The sequence below is a fragment of the Nerophis lumbriciformis genome, linkage group LG07, assembly GCF_033978685.3.
Source record: "Nerophis lumbriciformis linkage group LG07, RoL_Nlum_v2.1, whole genome shotgun sequence".
NCBI lineage: Eukaryota > Metazoa > Chordata > Actinopteri > Syngnathiformes > Syngnathidae > Nerophis > Nerophis lumbriciformis.
In genome coordinates this window covers 57675001-57702365 of record NC_084554.2, presented here as the reverse complement: position 1 = coordinate 57702365, position 27365 = coordinate 57675001, and the positions used below count along the sequence as shown (strand labels likewise).

At 38.5% G+C, this 27365-nt stretch overlaps 3 protein-coding genes and 1 pseudogene across 4 annotated transcripts in view; 1 reads left to right on the top strand and 3 right to left on the bottom strand.

The window, feature by feature from the left end:
• Window positions 1–27365, bottom strand: part of LOC133609926 (uncharacterized) — a 105072-nt gene that overhangs the window by 56391 nt on the left and 21316 nt on the right. The gene's annotated exons all lie outside the window — the stretch shown is intronic.
• LOC133609320 (uncharacterized) lies at window positions 1971–13733 on the bottom strand. 2 transcript variants are annotated; one of them, XM_072913554.1, is made up of 4 exons: window positions 13499–13733; window positions 12260–12490; window positions 6847–7098; window positions 1971–3810 (listed from the first exon to the last, which is right to left on the bottom strand). In XM_072913554.1, exons 1-4 carry the CDS (start codon window positions 13599–13601, stop codon window positions 2477–2479), a joined length of 1920 nt encoding a protein of 639 aa, XP_072769655.1. In that variant the 5' UTR covers window positions 13602–13733; the 3' UTR covers window positions 1971–2476. The 2 variants fall into 2 exon arrangements, with proteins under 2 accessions (XP_072769655.1, XP_072769656.1); XM_072913555.1 differs by having other exon boundaries at window positions 12260–12440; window positions 13499–13675.
• LOC133609950 (5S ribosomal RNA) lies at window positions 14319–14427 on the top strand (annotated as a pseudogene).
• LOC140676649 (uncharacterized) overlaps window positions 17366–27365 on the bottom strand; it is a 14650-nt gene continuing 4650 nt past the window's right edge. The window contains exons 2-3 of the mRNA XM_072913553.1: window positions 22258–22716; window positions 17366–19171 (exon numbers count right to left, since the gene is read on the bottom strand). Coding sequence (XP_072769654.1) covers window positions 17850–19171; window positions 22258–22716 — 1781 coding nt within the window. The 3' untranslated portion in view covers window positions 17366–17849. The remainder of the gene's footprint in view (window positions 19172–22257; window positions 22717–27365) is intronic.

The window sequence follows — 27365 nt, the reverse complement described above, 5'->3', positions numbered from 1 at the left end:
ATATGGCTCAATAGTTTCAGTTTCTTCTTCAATTTCGTTTTCAAAATCAGGCACTTTGAAGCTTTTTTAGGGATATTGCGTGATGGGTAAAATTTTGAAAAAGACTTCGAAAAATAAAATAAGCCACTGGGAACTGATTTTTAATGGTTTTAACCCTTCTGAAATTGTGATAATGTTCCCCTTTAAACATGTCTAAACCATTTTTAAATACAAACAAAATGAATACAGCTCCATTATTCACAACACATTTTAAAAACTAATAGTCAAAATTGCCCATAAAGAAACATGATGGGGGTGATTTATTTGAATATACAATAATACATTTAGCATTTCCAAATGATCAAATGGAAAGACTTCCAAAACATGCTGGTGTAATAGTATATTGTATTTCTTCTTTTTATATTTCACCATTTTTTAAAGATGTCATCAAAAATGTAGTGTAGCAATTCTTTACAGTTAAACTATGATGTCATTAACCTTGATCTCATTTGAAATAATGTGTAGTTGTGATTAGTCATCAGATAATATCATCCATATTACATCTTCTGTTATTCCCAACACTAACGCTGGTGGAAGACGTCATTCTTGAAATGGTAGAAGTCAGTCCTGACAGCATTTCAGAGCAAGGCATGTTTTCATTCAATCTCTTCTCAGCCTTTTTCTGCTTTATAATGAAGGTGAGACAGATTCAAACTTCAACTTCTAAATGACTCATTTTTACATTTGTCTGACTACACTGTGACAACTAAATGAACACACATATTTGAAAATAACTCCATAAGTTGACTTATGGTAGTAGTACAGGTTGAGTTGTGGTAGTAGTTAAGTTGACTTATGGTAGTAGTACAGGTTGAGTTATGGTAGTAGTTAAGTTGACTTATGGTAGTAGTACAGGTTGAGTTATGGTAGTAGTTAAGTTGACTAATGGTAGTAGTACAGGTTGAGTTATGGTAGTAGTTAAGTTGACTTATGGTAGTAGTACAGGTTGAGTTATGGTAGTAGTTAAGTTGACTTATGGTAGTAGTTAAGTTGACTTATGGTAGTAGTACAGGTTGACTTATGGTAGTAGTTAAGTTGACTTATGGTAGTAGTACAGGTTGAGTTATGGTAGTAGTTAAGTTGACTTATGGTAGTAGTACAGGTTGAGTTATGGTAGTAGTTAAGTTGACTTATGGTAGTAGTTAAGTTGACTTATGGTAGTAGTACAGGTTGACTTATGGTAGTAGTTAAGTTGACTTATGATAGTAGTACAGGTTGAGTTATGGTAGTAGTTAAGTTGACTTATGGTAGTAGTTAAGTTGACTTATGGTAGTAGTACAGGTTGACTTATGGTAGTAGTTAAGTTGACTTATGGTAGCAGTACAGGTTGAGTTACGGTAGTTGTACAGCCTTTACCTTTAAGCTGATAGTGAGGGCGACTGTGTTGACTAGTTTGAGGCGTGCAAATGATTGAATGTGTTAATATGTTTGGATATGACAATCTCTTTATGTGAAGCTATGAAAAGGAAATGAAATGTAGGCTATAGAACATCATGTATGAATGGAACATTGTCACCACACGCACGGCCAAAAACTGTTTGTGTCCTCCATGCAATCGCCCCGAGTGCTCCCACCTGAACCCAATTAAATGACGTTACCATGGCAACCGCACCATAGCAACGGTCCCATCCCTGTCAACACTTCCTGTTTCTCAAGAGGAAGTGGGCGGAGCAATCTGCCGAAAAGGAATTTCCGCATGAACAGAGGCCAGCAATCAATTAGAGAAAACAAAATAAAAATATAAACAAATGAGGACATTTGTCTCCTACAGTATGCAAAGTAAATGTCTGTGGGATGATGTACAATACTGGCTTTTGCCTGACACTCCAAACTTTGATTGATATTGATATTGTTTTGGGGATGTTTAAAAAGAAAACATACATTAAAAATGTTTAAAACCCAATATAGGGAATTTCTGTTTCATCCACGAATGTAAGTTTGTAAAAATACAAAATAAACATCCTTCCACAAACAATTCAGCCTTTTTCTCTCACTTTTATATTGCATAAAGGTCTGGGGACATACATATAAAACAATCATCATATTACAAAAGAGAGTAATAAAGATCATTAATAAAATGGATTATAGAGACCCAACAAATAATTCATAAAGTCACACATTTTAAAATGGTATAAAAGACAAGTGTTCAAATGATGTATAAAGTAAATAATAATATGCTTCCTGAAGTGGTCCAGAAGATGTTTCACATGTGAACCAGTACATATGTATATCATATAAAGGTGATCATCTATGGACTCATTAACAATTAGAAATACAAATATGGAATACTTCCATATTTCAAACTATCTAATCTATTAATGTAGAAGCATATTAAAAAGATAGTTACACAAACAACAATGTCACACATGTTATATGTGCTGATGTTGTTAGAAAGTCAACATTAAAGTCTTGACAGTTGATTTCAAATCCTGCAGTTTCATTTGCTGCTGCTGTTCTCACCAGCACACTTGTGTTTCTTACACTGGTACTTAGAAGACAATCTTTCACCACACACACTGCAACTCAACACTTTCTCTCCTGGGTGTCTTCTCATGTGTCCTTTCAAATTCTGACTCTGTGTAAAACCTTTACCACAGATTGAACAAGAAAAAGGTTTTTCACCAGTGTGTGTTCTCATGTGCATTTTCACACTCTGACTTCGTGTAAACTCTTTACCACAAGTTGAACAGAAAAAAGGTTTTTCACCAGTGTGTGTTCTCATGTGTCCTTTCAAATATTGACTTTGTGTAAAACCTTTACTGCAGATTGAACAGATAAAAGGTTTTTCACTAGTGTGTGCTCTCATGTGTACTTTCAAATATTGATTATGTGTAAAACCTTTACCACAGGTTAAACAGGAAAAGGGTTTTTCACCAGTGTGTGTTCTCATGTGTATTTTCAAAGATTGCCTTTTAGTAAAACCTTTACCACAGATTGAACAAGAAAAAGGTTTTTCACCAGTGTGTGTTCTCATGTGTATTTTCAAAGATCGCCTTTGTGTAAAACCTTTACCACAGAATGAACAAGAAAAAGGTTTTTCACCAGTGTGTGCTCTCATGTGTACTTTCAAATATTGACTTTGTGTAAAACCTTTACCACAGAATGAACAGATAAAAGGTTTTTCACCAGTGTGTGCTCTCATGTGTACTTTCAAATATTGATTATGTGTAAAACCTTTACCACAGGTTAAACAGGAAAAGGGTTTTTCACCAGTGTGTGTTCTCATGTGTCTTTTCATATTGCGACGAACATTAAAGGTTTTGTGACAGTGAGAACATGTGAAGTGAGTGTTGTCAGTGTGACATGTTGCATCATCTTTAGAGTGTTCATCATCAGTGTCAGGAGAGTGTGACGTTGTGTCCTCACTATCTGATAGTGGAGCTAAGAGCTTGTCTGCTTGTGATCCTCCACAGTGGTCTCCATCAGCTTCTGTTGTCATGTGTTGTGTTGAGCTGCTGCTTGGAGGCTCCGCCTCTCTCTCACCTTTGACCTCATCATCTTCACTCTTCACAGGGACACCAGTCACTGGGAACTCCACCAGTCCTTCAATATGATCTCCTTCCTGACTAACGCTGTGTTCCTCCTCTTCCTCTTTAATGTGGGGGGTCAGTGAGTCTTCCTCTTCCTTTTTACAGGGAAGGGTCTGTGTCAAAGAGGAAAAGGAGACGCCAGAGGGTCCGTGGTGCCTGGTCTTCCTCTTTGGTGGATCCTCCTTCAACATCCTGGAGCTACTCTCCTGTTTTTCAGGCAGAAGTTGTTCTTCACAGAAGTCTGCAGGACACAAAATGACAAACATGCTTGAGAAATGTCCAGATTTGCTCAGTCACATGAGGCATTCAGTAAGTTTACATGTACTTAAAATAACAAGTTATTATATGAATTGGCCTGAAAACAAACACACTGCTGTTTACAACATCATTCACAGGAAGAGAAGACCACTTTTTACGAGGGGTGGACAATATGGCCTAAAATCTGCATTGCCATAAATTCCCTTCTTGGAGAAAAGATTAGGTTGTTTACATTGTAAATCTGTATTCCGTATTGTTAGCTCTGCTATGGCGCTATCTTGTGGACAAGTTCGCTCACTGCGAGTGCAGTGGGTTGAAAGTGCATTTCCTTTTGCTACGTGCCATAAACCCAAAGTATGGTTTCTTCATTTATCTCGTCAAGCAACGTTTGTAAGTGTAACCGGGGATTTCCATTGGATGTGGAACGGCGGCGCCACGGCGACAGACTCGTTCCGTTTTTTTGTTTTCAAGTCAATGTGTCAGTTTCCACTGCCTGGCTTCTATATTTAGTGGTCGACACAACAAGGCGGTTCAATTGAGCTAAAATCTGCTCGTGTGGGACAAGAAGTCATGCATAAACACAAAATAAATGATCCAGTTTACTTTCAAAGTAGAATATTCTGTTTAAGGCGGATGGTATTCTACACATTGAAAAGACCTAATGGACATGAAGTCCACTTGTCAAAGGTTTTCAGACCTAACTTCACCTCCTTGACACAAATAGACGAAGATATGCTGATTCTAAAAGGCCCAAAATTAAAGAATCATATAACAGGCATATCCCGGTCAGCTATATGGGGGCCTGTACTTCAGCATTGTATTAAAATGACCATCTCTAACATTAAAGTGAGTGTCGCCAACACTAGGAAAATGTGTAGAGGAGAATTGCAAGTAGCCGAACCAAAGGTTGTGAATAACTTGCTTTGTTCATGTAAGTCTGCTGTGGAATTAACATACTCAGGTGCAGAGAGCCATGCACAGAGTGAGACCTCTTAGTCCAGTTTAAAATCCAGAGACCAAGAAGGAAACACACGGACAAAGCAATGTATTGATGACGGCAACAATGAAGTTATTAGGTATATTTTCATTTATATCGGTCCCGGCCTACGATTACATGAATATTTTAATGCCTCTGGACATCGCATTTAATGCTTTTTAATACCATTTAAAGCCTTAATTCATGCAAAGTCCATTCAATGCCTTTAATGCTTTTTAATGACCCACAGAAACCCTCTTAAATTTAAAAAAATGTGGTCCGATCGATACAAAAATTGACAGTAACAATACCAAGTATAATATCAGTATAAGGTCGATACAGTGGTTTGATCGATATTTTGTATTATATATATTTTGATGATTTTGTGATTGTTTACAGGAAATAAGTCTTTGGACACAGGAAGACTTTAAGGGCATAAACCAAATTATTTTATTCAGAGCCATCCGGTTTTTTTTCTTATTCGGGTTATTCAAGTCATGCAACCACATGCTACTTGGATATCTTGCACTTCCGCCCACTATAGTCTCTATAGCTTAGGCGCCGATCTACATTTCGGCCAGTGGGTGCTCGGACGGGCGGTAAATCTGACGCTACTTTTCTGAGCATGAGCGGTTTTTGCTTGGTGGTGACTCACCACTGGTTTCACATTTCAAATGCAGTATTAAAGGCACTACATAATCCACTTTTTATTTTTGATATAATGAAAACTGTTCTTATTGTTTTAGATAGATAGATAGTACTTTATTGATTCCTTCAGGAGAGTTCCCTCAGGAAAATTGTAATTTTAATGTATTTAAATAAATAAATAAATAAATTTAAATTTTATTTATGATGCAGAGAATATAGTTTTATTCTAACTTTCTCATATTAATTTTGAAATAATGTTATATATAAACATATATATATATATATGTATATATATGTGTGTGTGTGTTTTCATCTCAAACATGTTATGATGGCAAAATGAATATTGATTACTATTATGCATGCAAAGAATGCAATGAACTGTATTGCATTCTTAAAATGTAAAACTGTTGACGTCATTATTAAGTGGTTTGTCTTTTTATATTGTTTATGTATTGTTGGCAGGTTGAAAACAGCTCAGCGGATTTGCGTGGAGAAACCACCATTTAAACAGCACCGTATAATAATCATCAAAAACGCACAAGAGACAATTACTTTTTTATGTGATCACACGTCACAGCACATAGGGCTGTGAGCGCACCTGTTTTTATTAGCACACACAAATTGGCATGCATATCAGCTGTGCATGTCAGCCTTCAATAATGAAAACAGGTGTTTAGGAAATATGACAATTAGGACAAACACAATAATAGAGGGCACATCTTAACATGTATAATTAAACCTTAATTAAGCAAAAATATTGCTCCGGCACGGCTGCACCAAATGATAATATAAATCCATTTAATCAAGTCAAAATACAAATAAGGCAACAAGAGAAGTATCCCACACTTCTCTTTTGTACAGTAAAATTGTACAGCCGACATTGGCATCTACATCAACAATATGATTTGCCTGAGAAGCTGGACCGGACAAAATATATATATATTTTTTTAAGCAAAAATATCCATCCATCCGGCGGAGGAAACTCATTTTGGCCGCTTGTACCCGTGATCTTGTCCTTTCGGTCATGACCCAAAGCTCATGACCATAGGTGAGGGTGGGAACGTAGATCGACCGGTAAATTGAGAGCTTTGCTTTTCGGCTCAGCTCCTTCTTCACCACAACGGATCGATACAGCGTCCGCATTACTGAAGACGCCGCACCGATCCACCTGTCGATCTCACGATCCACTCTTCCCCCACTCGTGACCAACACTCCTAGGTACTTGAACTCCTCCACAAAAGTGCAGTTCCCCTCTAAATTGCAATGATTAGATTTAAGACTTGAAGTGTATGAGCATGAAGTGATGAAGCCTACTTGGATGAGTCTTCTAAGACAAAGTGAACAGTCCAGTTGTGATGGATTGAATGCCCTGAGAATAAAATGATATGTGCTTACTTGGACTGTGATGAAGCTGTGAGGACTCAGGTGCTTTGTCTTCATGCTCTTCAGTCTTCACAGAGACAACAGTCAGTGGAAACTTGCTGACATCATCCTCCTCCTGCTCTACAACACACTCTCCCTCCTCTTCCTCTTTCATGTGTGGATCCTCCTCTTCCTCTTTCATGTGTGGATCCTCCTCTTCCTCTTTAATGTGGGTGGGCTGTGGATCATCATCTTCCTCTTTAATGTGAAGGGGCTGTTGAGCGTCTGTTGGGTTAATAAGTAAATAAGATAAAGAGAGAATATAAATAGTTTTGGACTGACACTGTTAACACAATGACATTATTTGTGTTCTTTCGTGTGTTGTGTTAAAAGTGTGTAGCAAAACAACCAATAAAAACACGGGAAATACTTCCTTTTGTGCCAGCCACTAAAATTAATTCAAAAGTGAGTACAAAAACAGACTCACTAAAATTCATTCAAAAGTGAGTACAAAAACAGACTTGGAAATTTGATGAGGAGCAAGTTTTTTTTATAAGTACAAGGCAGCATTGATTGAGGCATTCTTAACTTTACACTCACTGATATAAAGTGTGTAAATATTTTATTCTGTATACGGTCTATGACACCTAAACTTTATCTCTAAACTTAACCATAATTTGTGGTGTAGAATGACGTCTGGAACTCAAGATAGTTCCACATGTCTGGGAACGCCACCGACAGATAATCCCTGATATTACTCAACAAATCTTTAGGGATCTATTCCGTTTCATAATTAGATTTTTTTCTCGTATCTGCTTTTCGCAGGAAGAACTCGGCCAGGGGTGTTTAAACTAATTTTAGATGGGGGGCCACATGGAGAAAGATCTACTCCAAGTTGGCCGGACTGGTAAAATCACGGCAAGATAATGTAAAAATAAAAACAACTGCAGATTGTTTCCTTTGTTTAAAAATAGAACAAACACTTTCTGAAAATGTACAAATCATGTTTTTTTTTTTTACATACAATAGTATTCTATCTTTAGTTGTCCTTTTTTACACTTTTAGAATCAATTATGTGATAATGTTCATCAGTCAACTCATTGGTGTTCATTTTCAATCTATCAAGATAAATAAATAATATCAATATCAAATTACAGGATGTTATTGATGTAGTTTGCTCATTTTCCCCGACTGGTGCGCTAACATCATGTGTTTTAGTTGTGTTTTACATATGTAGCATCATCTACAAAGATACAAATAATTGCTATTGCGACATCTAGAGGACACATTTAGAAAAGCAGTTTCTTTCATCCAGAAATTTCGACTCATTTTTATACTTGGCAAACTCATCCCGTCTCATTCACTCATTCACACACTGATGGCGGGATCTGCCATCCAAGGCGCTTACCACGACCCATCAGGAGCAAGGGTGAAGTGTCCTGCTCAAGGACACAACAGACGTGACTAGGTTGGTAGAAGGTGGGGATTGAACCAGGAACCCTCAGGCACGGCCACTCTACCAACCACGCCACTAGCCTTCCACCATCGACCTGCCTACTAGCCTTCCACCATCGGCCTGCCTGCTAGCCTTCCACCATCGACCTGCCTGCTAGCCTTCCACCATCGACCTGCCTACTAGCCTTCCATCGACCTGCTGTTTGCCTCCAGCCATTGGCTTCGTCTACGGGCTTCCACCCATCGGCCTTGGTTGCTAGTCTTTAGCCCTGTCTGCTAACATCTTCAAAAGTGGTAAAACAAGTGGAACTTCTCCTCTTACGATGTCACAAATTATTATATTGTGTTTTATACTTTGGTGTGGTTTTACTGGTGTCCCAAATGGGTCTGGTCACCCCCACTCATGAGCTATGCTACTTCAAGATGCACAGTTTGACCTATTTGATCATTTGACATTTGATCATAGTGGCAGCTACAAAATAACTTTGGCCTTATCTCAGTTGAAGATTTCTGTGACTTTGGACAAAACCAAATGGCTGCATACTATGGTAGAGTCCATTCATTCTTATTGTTTCCTTGTTTTGAGAGATCACGTCAACATTACTGCACCCTCCCCTATTGTGAGCACTTACCTTGACAGATTAAAGACCGACTCAAAATATGGTAACTTTAAGCGCAAATGTTAAGTTATATTATTGTTATTGTTCTCAGGAAATGTTGAGACTAATCCAGGCCCTGATACACCTACACAAAGTTTTACACCTGCAGATTTTAAAACTAGATCTGGTTTTGGGATTATTCATATCAATGTTCAGAGTTTACTCCCTAAACTGGATATGATAAAGATCTGGATAAACTCAACAAATGCTGATATTGTAGTCTTATCTGAAACTTGGCTTAAATAATCTGTGCTTGATAAAGATATTTACATTCATGGCTATAATGTCTATCGTACTGACCGACAAAGAAAAGGTGGTGGAGTGGCCATATATATTAAGCAGAGGTTTGATGTTAAATTAGTGCTCTCTGAATCAGTAAGTAAAGAACTTGAACTGTTAGCACTTGAAATTGAATTAGCTAGAAATCACCACATTATGGTAGTGGGGTGTTATAGGCCTCCATCTGCCCCTACTAATTCCCTATCTACTCTTGTGAAGCTTCTGTCTCAACTGAAATACAAGGAAATAGTGATTTGAACTGGGACTGGCTCACATATGTGTCTGACTCTTTGAAAGCACAGTGTCAATCTCTAAATTTAACACAATTAATTAACTCAGCTACAAGACCTAATCCTAAATGCCCTCAAAAAGCTACACTCATTGACTGAATTCTAACAAATATGCCCTTCAAATGTGTTGCATCTGGTGTTTTCCCTAATGATGTGAGTGATCATTGTGTGATTGCAGTAGTGCGAGACACAAGGATTCCTAAAAGCAAGCCTCGTCTTCTTGAAAAACGTAATATGAAATTATTTGAGACGCAAGCTTTTTTACATGACTTGCATCTTTTTAATTGGGATAGAATTGCTCTTTTTGATAATGTTGAACTGGCTTGGAAATATTTTCACAAAAGCTTCTTGAGTATAGTGAAAAAACATGCCCCTTTTAGAAAATGTAGGGTTAAAGGACGTGACAATCAGTGGTTTACATCGGACCTGTCAGATGTATTGCATGAGTGTAATGCTGCTTGGGCCAGGGCACGCAAGTCAGGGTTAGAAGAAGATTGGTTGAATTTTAGACAATTAAGGAATCAATTTACCTCTCTCCTTCGGAAAGTCAAATTTTAACCTTACTCTAATTTCAAATGAAATCCCCTTGGATTGGAAATCTGCCCTTGTAATCCTCCTATTAAAAGGAGGTGACCCTAGTAATCTAAATAATTACAGACCGATCTCTAAACTCTCTGTTCTGGCAAAAGTGCTTGAATCCCTTATCAGTGAACAGATAAAAGACTTTTTGGACACCAACTTTATTCTGTCACCATTTCAGTCAGGTTTTGGCAGAAATCACAGTACTGTTACTGCTGCTATGAAGTTTATAAATGATGTAACTGAAGCTCTTGACAAGAAGCAGTGCTGTCTGTCCCTCTTTATTGACTTTTCAAAGGCATTTGATACTGTTAATCATGTCATTTTAATCAAACGTCTTTCAGCTATTGGTTTTTCTCAGCAAGCAGTTGGATGGTTTGCAAATGACCTCACAAGTAGAACTCAGGTTGTTCAGATAGAGGGTTCCTTCTCGGACGTACTGCAAGTGGAAAAGGGTGTCCCTCAAGGTTCTGTGTTGGGCCCATTATTAATTAATAATCTTGGACAGAATATTCCGAACTCTACTTTCCTTTCCTACGCTGATGATACTGTCATATACTGCACAGCACCCACTCCTGCTGAGGCCTTTAAATATCTACAACATGCATTTGACAGAGTACAAGAACAACTTTGCTATCTTCAACTGCTTTTAAATGCAGAGAAAACAAAGTGTATGTTCTTTACCACGTCAAAAACTGTAAGATCAGCAATGTGTGAGAACATTTGAACAAGAAATGGGCAACAAATTGTGTTAGTATCTTCTTTTAAGTATTTAGGATTTTTAATTGATGACCACTTGAGTTTTAAGGAGCCCATTCAGTATGTTGTAAAAAAAACCTGAAACTTTTACTGGGATTTTATTATAGAAACAAGTCTTGCTTTTCTTTTACTGTGAAACAGAAATTGGTGGAAACAACCTTTTTACCTGTTATTGACTATGGAGATGTGTTGTACATGAATGCTACTGCTGGTTGTCTCCACAAGCTGGATAGTGTGTACCACGGGGCACTGAGATTCATCACCAACTTACTCAATGGTTAACTTACTCACCATTGTGTGTTATACTCAATGGTTAACTTACTCACCATTGTGTGTTATACTCAATGGTTAACTGGACATTTTTATGTGCTCGACGCTTCAATTATTGGTATGTGTTCATCTACAAAACCATTCTGGGTATCACCCCATCTTATCTGTCTTGTGTTTTTACAAAGAAACAAGGAAGTCACAATCTTCTTTCAATGAATGTTCTGCAATTTGTCGTCCCCAAAGTAAGAACTGAACTGGGCAAGAAAGCATTTAGGTTTTCAGCAGCGAAGGCTTGGAATAACCTACAACAACTTCAAACCCTTGTTACATTGAATGAGTTTAAAGCTTCTGTGAAAGGATTGCAGTCTACCTTGTCTGTATGCACATGTGTCATGTCAGCATGTTTTAATGTTGTAAATGTCATGTTTTATGTGTTGTTTACTGTTTTTAATGTAACCTTGCTGCTGCCCTCTTGGCCAGGTCTCCCTTGGAAAAGAGATATTTGATCTCAATGGGATTTTTACCTGATTAAATAAAGAAAAATACAAACAAAAGAAAAAACAGCTGTTTATTTGAAGTCTTAAAGAAGTCAACTATGTGTGCAGTGCAAGGTGAAATGCAGTTATGTCATCTTCTTGTCAATAACACACACATCAACATTTTGCGTGTTGTTGCTTCCTTATTTGTCATTATTCAAAGCTGATTTTAATGTGTAGCAGCGGCAGCTGAACTCAATGTGACAACGTGTCATAGTTACGTCAGTCAGCTGGAATTAAAAATACAAATAGTTGTGTCGTTAGTCGAGAATCTTCACAGTCCTCATGGACGACATAATTAGGAACCAGTACTAAAAAAAATGGTACTTGGTATACATCCCTAATCTTCACCACTAAACCTTTGAAATATGCTGACATATGTGCTGCTAAAGGTAAATAATCAGTAGCCATATTGAATGTTTGCCTTCATTTGACCACGTGAGGTAAGGAGGACGGCCTCTAGGTCACATGGTTACACCCCAGCAATTACACTGTTGATGATTGATGAGCATTCATTTTTAAAAAGCAAGTATATCTCCATCTTTAGTCATAAATGTGGCCCCCGGATGAACATGTGTCACAAACATTGTATGAGATGATATGTGGATGTTGTGCTTACTTGGACTGTGATGAAGCTGTGAGGACTCAGGTGCTTTGTCTTCATGCTCTTCAGTCTTCACAGAGACAACAGTCAGTGGAAACTTGCTGACATCATCCTCCTCCTGCCCTACAACACACTCTCCCTCCTCTTCCTCTTTCATGTGTGAGGGCTGTGGATCCTCTGAAGTGAAACTGTCCCCCTGCAGATGAGGGAGACATTTGTCTTGGTGTCCAATCAGCTGATGGATGTCTACAGGACACAAACAAAACACATTTTAACTCCTACATGCTAAATATTAAATCGTACATGAAATATAGGGCTGTGGCTATTGAAAATGTTATTAATCAAGTGTTCTACTGGAAATATTTTTGATTGATCGAGTAACTGGATAAAACTTAGTCTTGCTTGGTTAAAGACAAATTTAAGCGACTTTAAGACATTTCACTTAATAATGAACGGCCAATTGGTTTGAGATGGTATGAGATCAAGATGTCATCTTTAGATCAGGCTTTGTTGTTTCCACAATCACTGCCACATTAAAAAGTTAAAGTACCAATGATTGTCACACACACACTAGGTGTGGCCAGATTGTTCTCTGCATTTGACCTATCACCCTTGATCACCCCCTAGGAGGTGAGGGGAGCAGTAGCGGTGGCCGCGCCCGGGAATCATTTTTTACGGTGATTTAACCCCCAATTCCAACTCTTGATGCTGAGTGCCAAGCAGGGAGGTAATGGGTCCCATTTGTATAGTCTTTGGTATGACACAAGCTACTGATCTCAGGGCGGACACTCTAACCACTAGGCCACTGAGTAGGTGGATGTAGCAGGTGTTGTAGTAGGTTAATGGCTGCACCAATATGAAGGAAATAACAGGTCAGTATAGTTTTTACACACATAAATAACTTGTCAAACCTGCCAGCTAGCAGGCTAGGTTTACAGCGTCAGTTACCATGGTAACTGACTCTGACTTTGTCTTACCTCTCTTATTTTTGGAGGTCAAACTCTGGAGCTTTACATACTCAGGAGTTTGCACTTAACCTGCTCTCTGGAATATTCCCCCGGTGACTGTGTGAGTTTTGTGTAAACATGTTGATACACTTTGTTACAAACTGAGAGGAACATCAACCTCTCATAAATATTGTGTGTCTGAACATCCTCACATGACAATTCATCTTCCTATAGACAATCTATTGAAGAAAAGTGTTAATAATAAATATAAAGTTAGTAAAGATGTGAGAGTAAGAAGTAAACAAACCTGTTGTGTGTAACACAACTTGATGTTTTTCATGTTGTCGCTCCTTCTCCTCTTTTGTTGGACAAAGTTCCTCCTCGTACTCTGCTATGGTTCTTTCGCACATTTTCACACAATCACAACACTTTACACTCACACTTGATCTCTGCTTAGCGATGTGTTTTCATCTCTCTTTGTTAGCAGCTAACAAGCTAAGCTAACTAGCAAGCTAAGCTAGCTGGAGAAGTGCGCTCAGACTAATATACAAAGTTATTATGACTCTATTTAATAGAGTGTAATAAAGGACATATATGTGTACATGGACGCACAGATTAATAACACTGAACTGTGACGACTGCAATAACGTCTTCACCGTCAGACGCCATCTTGCTTTATCCTCGCTCTGTTTGCTTCGCGCGCAGTCTTGTCAGATCTCGCGAGAGAAGAAGTACAAACCAGCTCTTTTCCAGATCTCGCGAAAGAAACAATTAACCAGCTCTTTTCCAGATCTCGCGAGAGAAACAAGTACAAACCAGCTCTTTTCCAGATCTCGCGAGAGAAACAAGTAACCAGCCCCCCCCCCCCCGGTACAACTATTTCAACATTCTGAAAATAAAAATAAACTTTTACATTTTCAAAACAAAGACATACAACTTATTTTGGTAAATAAACAGTAGCTTATATGACCCCTTTAAATCATAAGTTGCCTGATCAGAGCGAGACGAGTCGTGGCTCCTCAGCTTCATGCAGGCGAGGTAAGGGACAAGCGGTAGAAATGGATGGATGTCTCTCACCCCGTCTGTGAGAGTTTCATTTAAAAAGGTTGCTTTTACCGCGTCTTTCGGCTTACGGCCATACTACCCTGAACACGCCCGATCTCGGAAGCTAAGCAGGGTCGGGCCTGGTTAGTACTTGGATGGGAGACCGCCTGGGAATACCAGGTGCTGTAAGCTTTTACACTCACGCCAGAGGGCGCTGTTTCTCACTTCTTGCAAAAAAAAACAAAACAATGGTTTTTATCTCACTTTCAGTTTTACAAAAACACATGTCATTTTATAAATTCACCAGTCACGGATAGTCCGTCAATATGTTCAACACCAGTTTGGCAATATAACAATATAACAATGTATCATAATTAATACACAATATGAGAATGTGTGCTGTATAAATTACTTAATTTAATTATAACACAACATGAGCAAAATCATGATAGTAAATATGCAGAGATTACCTAAACTGATGTGTTGTGTTAATTTAGTAATGTTAAAGTGTTGTTGTTGTTGATTGTTTTATTTCATTTATAATGAATTGAACACGAATAGAAGACCAAATGTGACAGATTATGCTAATGTATTGTGTTAATTAAGCAATATACAATATTTGACAATGATTTACGTCAATTACTTTATTTCATCTTCAGAAGTTTAGAGCCAAAATGAAAAGGCATACAAGAGCCCAGGTATTTAAAAAGTATTAGTTTGCATTTCTCTTGAAGGATGAGTAAAGGCAGATAGAACGTGTTCAAATCATGTTTTTCAGACTGCTCGCAAGAAAAATGTGTCTGTACCTGGACCTGAAAAATCTCCTGACATAAAAATACTCATAAAAAAGAAAAAAAAAGGGAAAAAAAAGAAAGTGTAATAAAAGAGCAAACAGGTGAAATGTAATAAGAAAAAGTTGCAATGTTGACTCTTATAACAGAAAGCTGTCAGGCAGGCTGTTTTTAGCTGCATAAAACAAAAACAAAAATAATCAAATATAAAAACTTATAATTGACAATCGTCGATTGCTTTATTTTATTTATAAAAGCTAAAAATAATGAATCAAAATCAAAATAATGTTATCGACCTATAGAAGGCTTCAATTACTACACATCAAATATTTCACTTTAAAAATATTTTTTGGGGGAAAAAATACAAATTTTTTGTATATATATATATATATATATATATATAAATATATTTATTATTATTATTTATTTATTATATAAACCTTTATTTATAAACTGCAACATTTACAAACAATCGAGAAATAATAATAATCAAAAGTGTTATGATCCGCTGCCCGGATCATATTTTTGTTTTTGTTTTCAAGTCACTTGTGTTTTCAGTACCTCTTGAGTTTGTTTGTTTCTGTTGCCATGACGGCAGATTATAGTCACCTGCCTCTGGTTAGTGTTCCGGACGCGCACCTGTTGCCCGGGCACTAATCAGAGGGCTATTTAGTTTACGCGCTGGCCTCACTCGGTCTGTTGGTCTTGTTTGCTCCTATACTAGCTCATGATCGCCCCACTTCTCAGTGTGGCGAGTTGGAGTACTACAAGAGGTGCTTAAAGCTGTATTTTTAGTCTTATTATCAAGGAATAATGAGGTCACACTTATATTAAAACATTAATGTTAAGGTTTCGTCCAGTAGTGGACCGGTAACGTCTGATGATGATGATGATGAAGATGTATCTGTGCAAGTGATCAATTGGATCCACAAGGGACAACAACCCTTTCCACAGACTAAACACACACATCAGAAACATAAATGTTAGAAGCCTACAACAATATATGTGAAGAAGACTTTAGGATTACAAGTGAAGATGCGAGGTGAAATAAGTACAAATGCAGCAATAAAAACAAGCAACTCCACTCACGATGGCTCTAAAGTTCAGTGATGTGTTGCTAACTTCAGCATTTTTCTTCTTTGTTGGTGTTTTGCAGTAGTTAACATCCATGATGTAACAATGCTGCTAATCTACCAGAGTCCACATTGTGTTAACCATTTTATTCATTCATACTTTTAATTGGATAATAACATCAATAAAATGCAATGGAAAAAATGTGTGGGAAAAAAAAAATGAAAATAATAAGATGTCCTCTCTTCAAAGATGACAAAATAGAATAAAATAGTAGCTACATATATAATATTCAATACATGCACACAACTTAAAAAGTAACTACAGGCCAACATATAAGACTAGAAGATGAGAAGCACTACATACAACATCAAATATACATTCTTATTAAATATGCTGTGTTTTTAAACTACATTTAGCACAATCACTGTTTAAAGGGGAACATTATCACAATTTCAGAAGGGTTAAAACCATTAAAAATCAGTTCCCAGTGGCTTATTTTATTTTTCGAAGTTTTTTTCAAAATTTTACCCATCACGCAATATCCCTAAAAAAAGCTTCAAAGTGCCTGATTTTAACCATCGTTATATACACCCGTCCATTTTCCTGTGACGTCACACAGTGATGCCAATACAAACAAACAGCAAGGTATAGCGACATTAGCTCGGATTCAGACTCGGATATCAGCGGCTTAACACTGTCTGATAAGATAATTACTAACAACTATGAACTAGGTTTACAGCATATGAAATACATTTGGCAACAACATGCACTTTGAGAGTGCAGACAGCCCATTTCAGGCGCACTAAGAACATATATTTTTCCACGATTTCAGCACTCAGGTTAACCATACCTAAATAGACACAAAATACTGCATTACACAAGACTACCTGAATGTACTCGAATGATTGAAAACAATAAATGTTTTTAAGCTAAATTATTGGTAAACACAGTTTATGTATAATAATTTACGTAAAACCGCGAGTAATGAATAAAGTTTTCATCAATTAATATATTCTGTAGACATACCCTCATCCGCTCTCTTTTCCTGAAAGCTGATCTGTCCAGTTTTGGAGTTGATGTCAGCAGGCCAGGGAAGCTAGGGTCGATATTCTTCTCTTGATCATCTTCGGGACGGTGTGAGCCAAGACATCCAGGGGGTTTAGCTCGCTCGTCTGCGGGAACAAACTGCCGCCATTGCTTGCCGTGCTACCAAGGTCCTTTGTCCCTGAATTGCTCACACACTCCGGCAGATTCAATGGGGGTCTGGCGGCAGATTTCTTTGACTTTATGGTTGGAAATGCATCTGCTTTGAGTGTCGCAGGATATCCACACATTCTTGCCATCTCTGTCGTAGCATAGCTTTCGTCGGTAAAGTGTGCGGAACAAACGACTGACCATTTCGTCGGCTTTCCCCACGCCCTCGTATTTTGAATACATTTCGTCCAATTTCTTGCCACTTTGGCATCTTTGGGCCACTGGTGCAACTTGAATCCGTCCCTGTTCGTGTTGTTACACCCTCCAACAACACACCGACGAAAGTGAGAAAATGGCGGATTACTTCCCGATGTGACGTCACGACGTGACGTCATCGCTCCGAGAGCGAATAATAGAAAGGCGTTTAATTTGCCAAAATTCACCCATTTAAAGTTCAGAAATCGGTTAAAAAAATATATGGTGTTTTTTCTGCAACATCAAGGTATATATTGACGCTTACATAGGTCTGCTGATAATGTTCCCCTTGAAGTGTTTTTAAATCCCTGCAGCTTCCACGACTGTTACACACTTGTGTTTACTGACCTGATACTTATACATGAACCTTTTATCACACTCAGTGCAACGAAACGGTTTCTCTCCAGTGTGTGTTCTCATGTGTCTGGTCATGCGATCCTTACTAGAGAAACTCTTCTTACAAACAGAGCAAGTAAAAGGTTTCACACTTGTGTGTGTTCTCATGTGCAATGTAAATTCCTTCTTAGTGTTGAATCTTTTAGCACAAGCTGAGCAAGCAAAAGGTTTCTCACCGGTGTGTGTTCTCATGTGTAATATAATTTTATACTTAGAGTTGAATCTTTTAGCACAAGCTGAACAAGCAAAAGGTTTCTCTCCAGTGTGTGTTCTCATGTGTGCGGTCATGCGTTGCTTTCTGGAGAAACTCTTCTTACAAACAGAGCAAGTAAAAGGTTTCTCACCTGTGTGTGTTCTCATGTGTAATATCATTTCCCTCTTCGTGTTGAATCTTTTAGCACACGCTGAGCAAGCAAAAGGTTTCTCTCCAGTGTGTGTTCTCATGTGTGTGGTCATGTTAAGCTTTCTGGAGAAACTCTTCTTACAAACAGAGCAAGTAAAAGGTTTCTCTCCAGTATGTGTTCTCATGTGTCTTGTAAAATCAATCTTTAGTCTAAATGACTTCCCACATTCAGAGCAGTCAAAGTGCTCGTTGTTAGTGTGATGTCTCGTATCACCTTTAGAGTCATTTTTACTCTCCAAAGGTTTTTGGATGTGGTCACTGTGATCAGAAGCTGAGCAAGCAAAATGTTTCTCTCCAGTGTGTGTTCTCATGTGTGTGGTCATGTTTTGCTTTGTGGAGAAACTCTTCTTACAAACAGAGCAAGTAAAAGGTTTCTCTCCAGTATGTTTTCTCGTGTGTCTTGTAAAATCACTCTTCCATCTAAATGATTTCCCACATTCAGAGCAGTCAAAGTGTTCGTTGTTAGTGTGATGTCTCGTATCACCTTTAGAGTCATTTTTACTCTCCAAAGGTTTTTGGATGTGGTCACTGTGATCAGAAGAGTGTGACATCATGTGGTCCATGTCTGACAGTGGAGCAAAGATGCTGTCTGGTTCTGACTTGATATCTTCACAATGCTCTCCATCAGCTTCTGTGATGTGTTGACTTACAAGCTCCGCCCCTCTGTTCTCCTCACTTTGACTGTGATGAAGCTGTAAGGACTGAGCTTCATCTTCATCATGAAGCTGCTCCTCTTTAATGTGGGAGGGGGCCTGTAGCTCCTTCTGTCCCACACTGGTGTGCCACTCCTCTTCATGACTCCCCGCTGACACCCGCTGGACGTCTGCAGAACATAGAACACACATGAGGTGTTACTGTATTTTACTTTGCAGCTCTTATGCCAACCATCCACATTATGTGAGGTTGGCCTAATCAAATATATGCATAAAAACTATCATATCTAAATCATTTATAGCTCTTATTACACATCTTACTGGAAGTCTGTTATGGTTGTGGACTTTTATTAACCAACAACAGGACAAACATGAAATATGGTGATGATTGAATAATAGTTAGTTAGTTAAATGGATATGCAGTCACGGGTGGCAGATGTGGGGTCCTAGTCCTTGTTTGTTTACATGGACGTCCTCGCAAAACGCAAAGTTGAATGATAAAATCCAACCTTACCTGCATGATTTATCCGTGAGAAATGGGTAGTCATTATAATAATCATTTTATTTCCTCTGGTTTTCTCTATAATTCTGACAACTTTACTGAAGTTCCGCTAACTCCGGAAAGAACCGTTGAAAATACCCAGGTTTTTAACATTACGCCATTTACCACAACAGAGATCACGAGGGCTCTAAAACAACTTAAACCTAGAAAGTTAGCTGGCTCAGATAAGTTGGAGCCGCTCTTCCTAAAGTTGGCAGCTGAAATTATAGCTGGACCACTGACACACATTTCTAACCTTAGTCTAATTTCAAATGAAATCCCCTTGGATTGGAAATCTGCCCTTGTAATCCCCCTATTAAAAGGAATTGGTGGAAACAACCTTTTGACCTGTTATTGACTATGGAGATGTGTTGTACATGAATGCTACTGCTGGTTGTCCCCACAAGCTGGATAGTGTGTACCACGGGGCACTGAGATTCATCACCAACTTACTCACCATTGTGTGTTATACTCAATGGTTAACTTACTCACCATTGTGTGTTATACTCAATGGTTAACTTACTCACCATTGTGTGTTATACTCAATGGTTAACTTACTCACCATTGTGTGTTAAACTCAATGGTTAACTGGACATCTTTATGTGCTCGACGCCTCAATCATTGGTATGTGTTCATCTACAAAACCATTCTGGGTATCACCCCATCTTATCTGTCTTGTCTTTTAACAAAGAAACAAGGAAGTCACAATCTTCTTTCAATGAATGTTCTTCAAATTGTCGTCCCCAAAGTAAGAACTGAACTGGGCAAGAAAGCATTTAGGTTTTCAGCAGCGAAGGCTTGTAATAACCTACAATCCAATATTCAACTTCAAACCCTTGTTACATTGAATGAGTTTAAAGCTTCTGTGAAATGATTGCAGTCTACCTTGTCTGTATGCACATGTGTTATGTCAGCAAGTTTTAATGTTGTACATTTGATGTTTTAAGTGTTGTTTACTGTTTTTAATGTAACCTTGCTGCTGCTCTCTTGGCCAGGTCTCCCTTGGAAAAGAAATATTTGATCTCAATGGGATTTTACCTGTTAAATAAAGACTAAATAAAAAATAAAAAATAAAAATCACTGAATATTACACACTGCAAACTTCCTGAGAGCCAACAAACGAAATAAAACATCACTTACTGTACAAGGTCTGCTGTCACTATGACGCAGACTGATAGAATGTCGTTATATTTCCGTTTAGATGAATAATGATTCATAATCGTCGCACGGAAAAGGGGGGTAACGTCAAGTGTATTTTTGTGTCGTTCGCCATTGCTGGGTCTAAATTGGCTGTCAAACGATACCAACTTGTCAGAGTACGTCCTCATCCTTCTACTATCCAGGTGAGAGGCACGATTCATGATCTGGAATTATCTTTCACCAGCACCGAGGTGAGAAAGGAGCTCAGCCACAAAATGCAAATGGAGTATTGTTGGCACTTTTTGGATGGTTATAGAGAACCTCCCATTGGCTTCAATGCAAGTGGACTTTTATTTACATTTATGAGTTAGAATGTGATTTTGAAACAATATATATCCATCGTCATGTCTTTTATAATGATTGTGAACGATAGAAAAAAATCCCCCAAAAAGTGCAGTTCCCCTCTAAATTCCAATGATTAGATTTAAGACTTGAAGTGTATGAGCATGAAGTGATGAAGCCTACCGTATTTTCCGCACCATAAGGCGCCCTGGGTTAAAAGCCGCGCCTTCAATAAACGGCATATTTCAAAACTTTGTCCACCAATAAGCCGCCCCGTGTTGTAAGCCGCATCTAACTGCGCTAAAGGAATGTCAAAAAAACAGTCAGATAGGTCAGTCAAACTTTAATAATATATTAAAAACCAGCGTTCTAACAACTCTGTTCACTCCCAAAATGTACGCAAATGTGCAATCACAAACATACGTATATCAACATGGACAGAGCTGCGTGAAAAAAGCCACCCGGCCTCTTCGCGTAAACTTAAACTTACCTTAACCACTCGCTCATCTTTTCTTCATCCATCCCTTCGAGTTAGCTTTTATGATGACGCCGGCTGGAAAGGTCTCTTTTGGCAAGGTCTTCCTTTTGAATATCACCATGGGTGGAAGTTAGCATGGCAAGCTAGAACCACAGTGAAGGATGACTTCTCATTCCCTGTGGTGCGAATATTCACCGTACGTGCTCCCGTTCCACAGTGCGGTTCACAGGAATATCAGTTGCTGTGAAATACGGTAGTAATCCGTGTGCGGATGGAGAGATTGCGTCTTTTCATGAACCGGATCCTTGTCGCTTAGTAGGAGCCATTTTGTGGTCTTTACAGATGCAAACAGGAAATGATATACGGTGATATCCGCGCGTTTTTTCTACTTCTTCCGGGGGCGGGTGGTTGCTTACAGTAGAAGAAGAAGCGCTTCCTGTTCTATGGGGGCGGGTGCTTACCTTGGCGGTTGCTTGCGTAGAAGAAGAAGCGCTTCCTGTTCTACCGGGAAAAAAGATGGCGGCTGTTTACCTAAGTTGCGAGATCGAAACTTTATGAAAATGAATCTTAATATTTATCCATATATAAAGCGCACCGGGTTAAAAGCCGCACTGTCAGCTTTTGAGTAAATTTGTGGTTTTTAGGTGCGGCTAATGGTGCGGAAAATACGGTACTTGGATGAGTCTTCTAAGACAAAGTGAACAGTCCAGTTGTGATGGATTGAATGCCCTGAGAATAAAATGATATGTGCTTACTTGGACTGTGATGAAGCTGTGAGGACTCAGGTGCTTTGTCTTCATGCTCTTCAGTCTTCACAGAGACAACAGTCAGTGGAAACTTGCTGACATCATCCTCCTCCTGCCCTACAACACACTCTCCCTCCTCTTCCTCTTTCATGTGTGGATCCTCCTCTTCCTCTTTCATGTGGGGATTCTCCTCTTCCTCTTTCATGTGTGGATCCTCCTCTTCCTCTTTCATGTAGGTGGGCTGTGGATCCTCCTCTTCCTCTTTAATGTGCGTGGGCTGTGGATCATCTTCTTCCTCTTTCATGTGGGTGGGCTGTGGATCCTCTTCTTTCTCTTTCATGTGGGTAGGCTGTGGATCCTCCTCTTCCTCTTTCATGTGGGTGGGCTGTGGATCCGCCTCTTCCTCTTTAATTTGGGTGGTCTGTGGATCCTCCTCTTCCTCTATAATGTGGGGGGGCTGCTGGACATCTGTTGGGTAAATAAGTAAATAAGATACAGAGAGAATATAAATAGTTTTGGACTGACACTGTTAACACAATTACATTATTTGTGTTCTTTTGTGTGTTGTGTTAAAAGTGTGTAGCAAAACAACCAATAAAAACAGGAAATACCACCTTTTGTCCTAAAATGTATTAAAAAGTGGTACAGTGAGTACAAAAACAGACTTGGACATTTGATGGGGGTCAATTTGAAAAGTTTTATAAGTACGAGGCAGCATTGATTGAGGCATTCTTAACTTTACACTCACTGATGTAAAGTGCGTAAATATTGAGGTTGTCAAATGATAAATGATACATGGGTTATACTTGTACAGCGCTTTTCTACCTTCAAGGTACTCAAAGCGCTTTGACAGTATTTCCACATTCACACACACATTCACACACTGATGGCGGGAGCTGCCATGCCAGGCGCTAACCAGCAGCCATCAGGAGCAAGGGGTGAAGTGTCTTGCCCAAGGACACAACGGACGTGACTAGGATGGTAGAAGGTGGGGATTGAACCCCAGTAACCAGCAACCCTCCGATTGCTGGCACGGCCACTCTACCAACTTCGCCACGCCGTCATTACCATAACTTAAATATCATGGAAATAAAACAAATCTAATTCCAAAATCACTTATTAAAACATTCATGGTATGTTTTTGTTATCATGCAGAATACTTTTGGGTGGCCATTTTGTTGGCTGGGCTTTTAACAAAAACATGTTTTACTATGTGCTGTTTTATGGAGTATCTCCATCAACAATTCCTATTTAGGAATTGGAGAAAATCTACAACACACTGAAGTGTTCTTTTAATACACACTGAAGTGTTCTTTTAATAAATCAAGTGTTGACTACTTTGGCTATTGAAAATAAATGTTTACTTTCACTTATTGTTGCACGAAAGTCAGAATCAGGAAGTGAAATGATAACTAATTAGATGTGATTACAGTGTAAAATGTATTTGGTGAGTGTGTGAGTTTTGTGTAAACATGTTGATACAGGTTTACATCTTCTTGGGGACTGGAACACAGATATGTCCTGAAAGGATGCACCCATTTTTAAAACCTTCACTAAGCTGTGCCACCAACATTGTCTCACTTAGCTCATTAAGCAAACTACCAGGGTGAGTGAGTCCTTTTAAACCTTCATAGTCCTCGTTGTTACTTCTGACCAGTCTAAGATCAGCACAAGTGGAACTACTGTATGCAGCTTAAGTGATCATTCAATGATTTTCTGTACCCATAAAGAACATAGAATTGAGGCTGAGGACCACAAAACTAAATAATAAATGATAAATGGGTTGTACTTGTATAGCGCTTTTCTACCTTCAAGGTACTCAAAGCGCTTTGACACTACTTCCACATTTACCCATTCACACACACATTCACACACTGATGGAGGGAGCTGCCAGGCAAGGCGCTAACCAGCACCCATCAGGAGCAAGGGTGAAGTGTCTTGCTCAGGACACAACGGACATGACGAGGTTGGTACTAGGTGGGGATTGAACCAGGGACCCTCGGGTCGCGCACGGCCACTCTTCCACTGCGCCACGCCGTCCCTAAAAACAAGCGAAGCTACAATCCTCAAGACCTAGACTAGCAAGGCTTTCAATGACAAACTGGCAAATTAAGACTCGCCTGGTACTTGCAAGTACACAGGTTTTTGGGTCAATTCCTAACCTCAGAAAAGTGGATAACTTCACAGTCAAAGTGGGTGACAATAATATAACAAACAACAATGAGATTACCTATCTTGGCTGCATCGTAGAGACTAATCTCTCCAGTGAAAAAATGACTACTAAGGTAGTCAAAGAATCAACCGACAAATTCTGTTTTTACTAGTGTTGTCCCAATACCAATATTTTGGTACCGGGACCTGTACCAAAATGTATTTAAATACTTTTCCGAACTTTTTGATACTTTTCTAAATAGAAAGGACCACAAAAAAGTGCATTATTGGCTTTATTTTAACAAAAAATCTTAGGGTACATTAAAAATATGTTTATTATTGCAATTTAGTCCTTAAATAAAATAGTGAACAGACTAGACAACTTGTCTTTTATTAGGAAGTTAACAAACAAAAGCTCCCAGTTTAGTCTGCTGACATATGCAGTAACATATTGTGTCATTCATATTATATTATTTTGTCAATATTATTAAATGGTAAATGGTAAATGGGTTGTACTTAAACCCCCACTGGGGTGAGTTTTTCCTTGCCCTTATGTGGGCTTTGTACCGAGGATGTCGTTGTGGCTTGTGCAGCCCTTTGAGACACTTGTGATTTAGGGCTATATAAATAAACATTGATTGATTGATTGATTGATTGATTGTACTTTTATAGCGCTTTTCTACCTTTTTAAGGAACTCAAAGCGCTTTGACACTATTTCCACATTCACCCATTCACACACACATTCACACACTGATGGCGGGAGCTGCCATGCACGGCGCTAACCAGGACCCATCAGGAGCACGGGTGAAGTGTCTTGCTCAAGGACACAATGGACGTGACTAGAATGGTAGAAGGTGGGGATTGAACCAGTAAACCTCAGAATGCTGGCACGGCCACTCTCACAACTTCGCCACGCCGTCCCCTGTTATTAAGGACAAGTGGTCGAAAATTGATTATTAATCTACTTGTTCATTTACTGTTAATATCTGCTTATTTTCTGTTTCAACATGTTCTATCTACACTTCTGTTAAAATGTAATAATCACTTATTCTTCTGTTGTTTGATACTTAACATTAGTTTTGGATGATACCACAAATTTGGGTAACAATCTGATACCAAGTAGTTACAGGATCATACATTGGTCAAATTCAAAGTCCTCATGTGTCCAGGAACATATTTACTGACTTTATAAACATAATATATATTTTTTTAAACGAAAGAAGATGTTGTAATGCCAAAAAATATAGATGTAATCATAGAAGTAGTACTTTTTAGAGGCGGTATAGTACCGAATATGATTAATTAGTATTGCGATACTATACGAATGCTGGTATACCGTACAACCCTAGTTCTTACATAGTAGGATCACCCCACTGGTGGGTAGAAATACACTTAAGACTCTAATACAAGCACTCATTTAACCCCACTTTGACTACAGAGTTCATGTTTGGTACCGTGACGCCTTAAAAGCCCTGAAAAACCAACTCCAGACAGCCCAAAACAAAATGATTGGGCTTCTACTCAACCGTCCATCTCGGGCTCACCTTTTCGCCAACCATTTCCTTAAAGTGGGGAGGCTCTAATGTAGCCTTTCCTATGCAAACTTCTCATAACTCCTTCAATCAATCAATCACACATTGTTACAAACTGAGAGGAACATCAACCTCAAACTGTCTCGTTTTCATGAAGAATCTAAATGAAAGCATTGCATCATCCCCACAAGACAAAGAATCTATTGAAGAAAAGTGTTAATAATCAAATATAAAGTTAGTAAAGATGTGAGAGTAAGAAGTAAACAATTCTGTTGTGTGTAACACAACTTGATGTTTCTTGAAAACAGCGTCCAGTAGTTGATTGTTCTCTTTTGTTCTATAAAGTTCCGCCTGGTAATCTGCTATCGTTCTTTCGCACACTTTCACACAATCACAACACTTTACACTCACATGTTCACACAATCACAACACTTTACACTCACATGTTCACACAATCACAACACTTTACACTCACATGTTCACACAATCACAACACTTTACACTCACATTTGATCTCTACTTAGCGATGTGTTGATAACATCCGCGTCTCTTTGTTAGCACCTAACAAGCTAAGCTAGCTATACTTGCTAGCACGATAAGGTTCTCGCTCACCGAGACGGGTTTTTTCCTGAATTATAGACTCAAAGATGTATTTTATACGACATACATTTTTACAAACTGGAGAACAAATAATGAGACTGACTTATTAGCATCCTTCTGGCTTCTTTCACGACAGTTGGCACGCTTGACGTTACAAGACGGTTCTGCTCTCGTCTATGACTGCTCTGCTCTCGCGAGATGTGTCATGCGCAGAAGACTCAAAGCTTTGTAGTAAATCAGGAGCGTGATCACTTTTTGATTTTCTACATTTATTTTGCATCATTGACTTTGTTAAAACTGTTTGTAATAAAATGTTTAATTTTATTATTTTGTTGTAATTGTTACATTAACTAAAATGATGTATATATTGTTGTATTATTCACCAATAAGTCAATACATTTTGGTCCTGTGTTTTATTCTGGTGATAATGAAAAATGAGGTAAAAGGCAAAGCGAAAGTGAAACTAAGCTACTGCCTCTAGCCTACACGTCAATTTATCGTGCGGTAACCAAAAGTCACCAGTAGATGGCAGTGCAGTATTGTAAAGTCCTACATATAGTACCATTGAAATGTTGCTGGTCATATTAATAAAAGGCTAAATCCTTTATTTTTGACAAAATACCTCTAGTAGTGATACAAATGTGCTCTGGCAAAATAATCTTATTTCCTTTGTTTGGCTTGAAAGAAGCTATGAAAATAAACATGACAAAAAATGAGTAGTTCTCAGGAAGAAAAAAAGGTTGTAGATGATGTGAAAGGACCAAATCCTCTGTTTAGGAATAATATGAATAATAATAATCAATGTTATTTATAAGGTGCCTTTCTAGAGACGA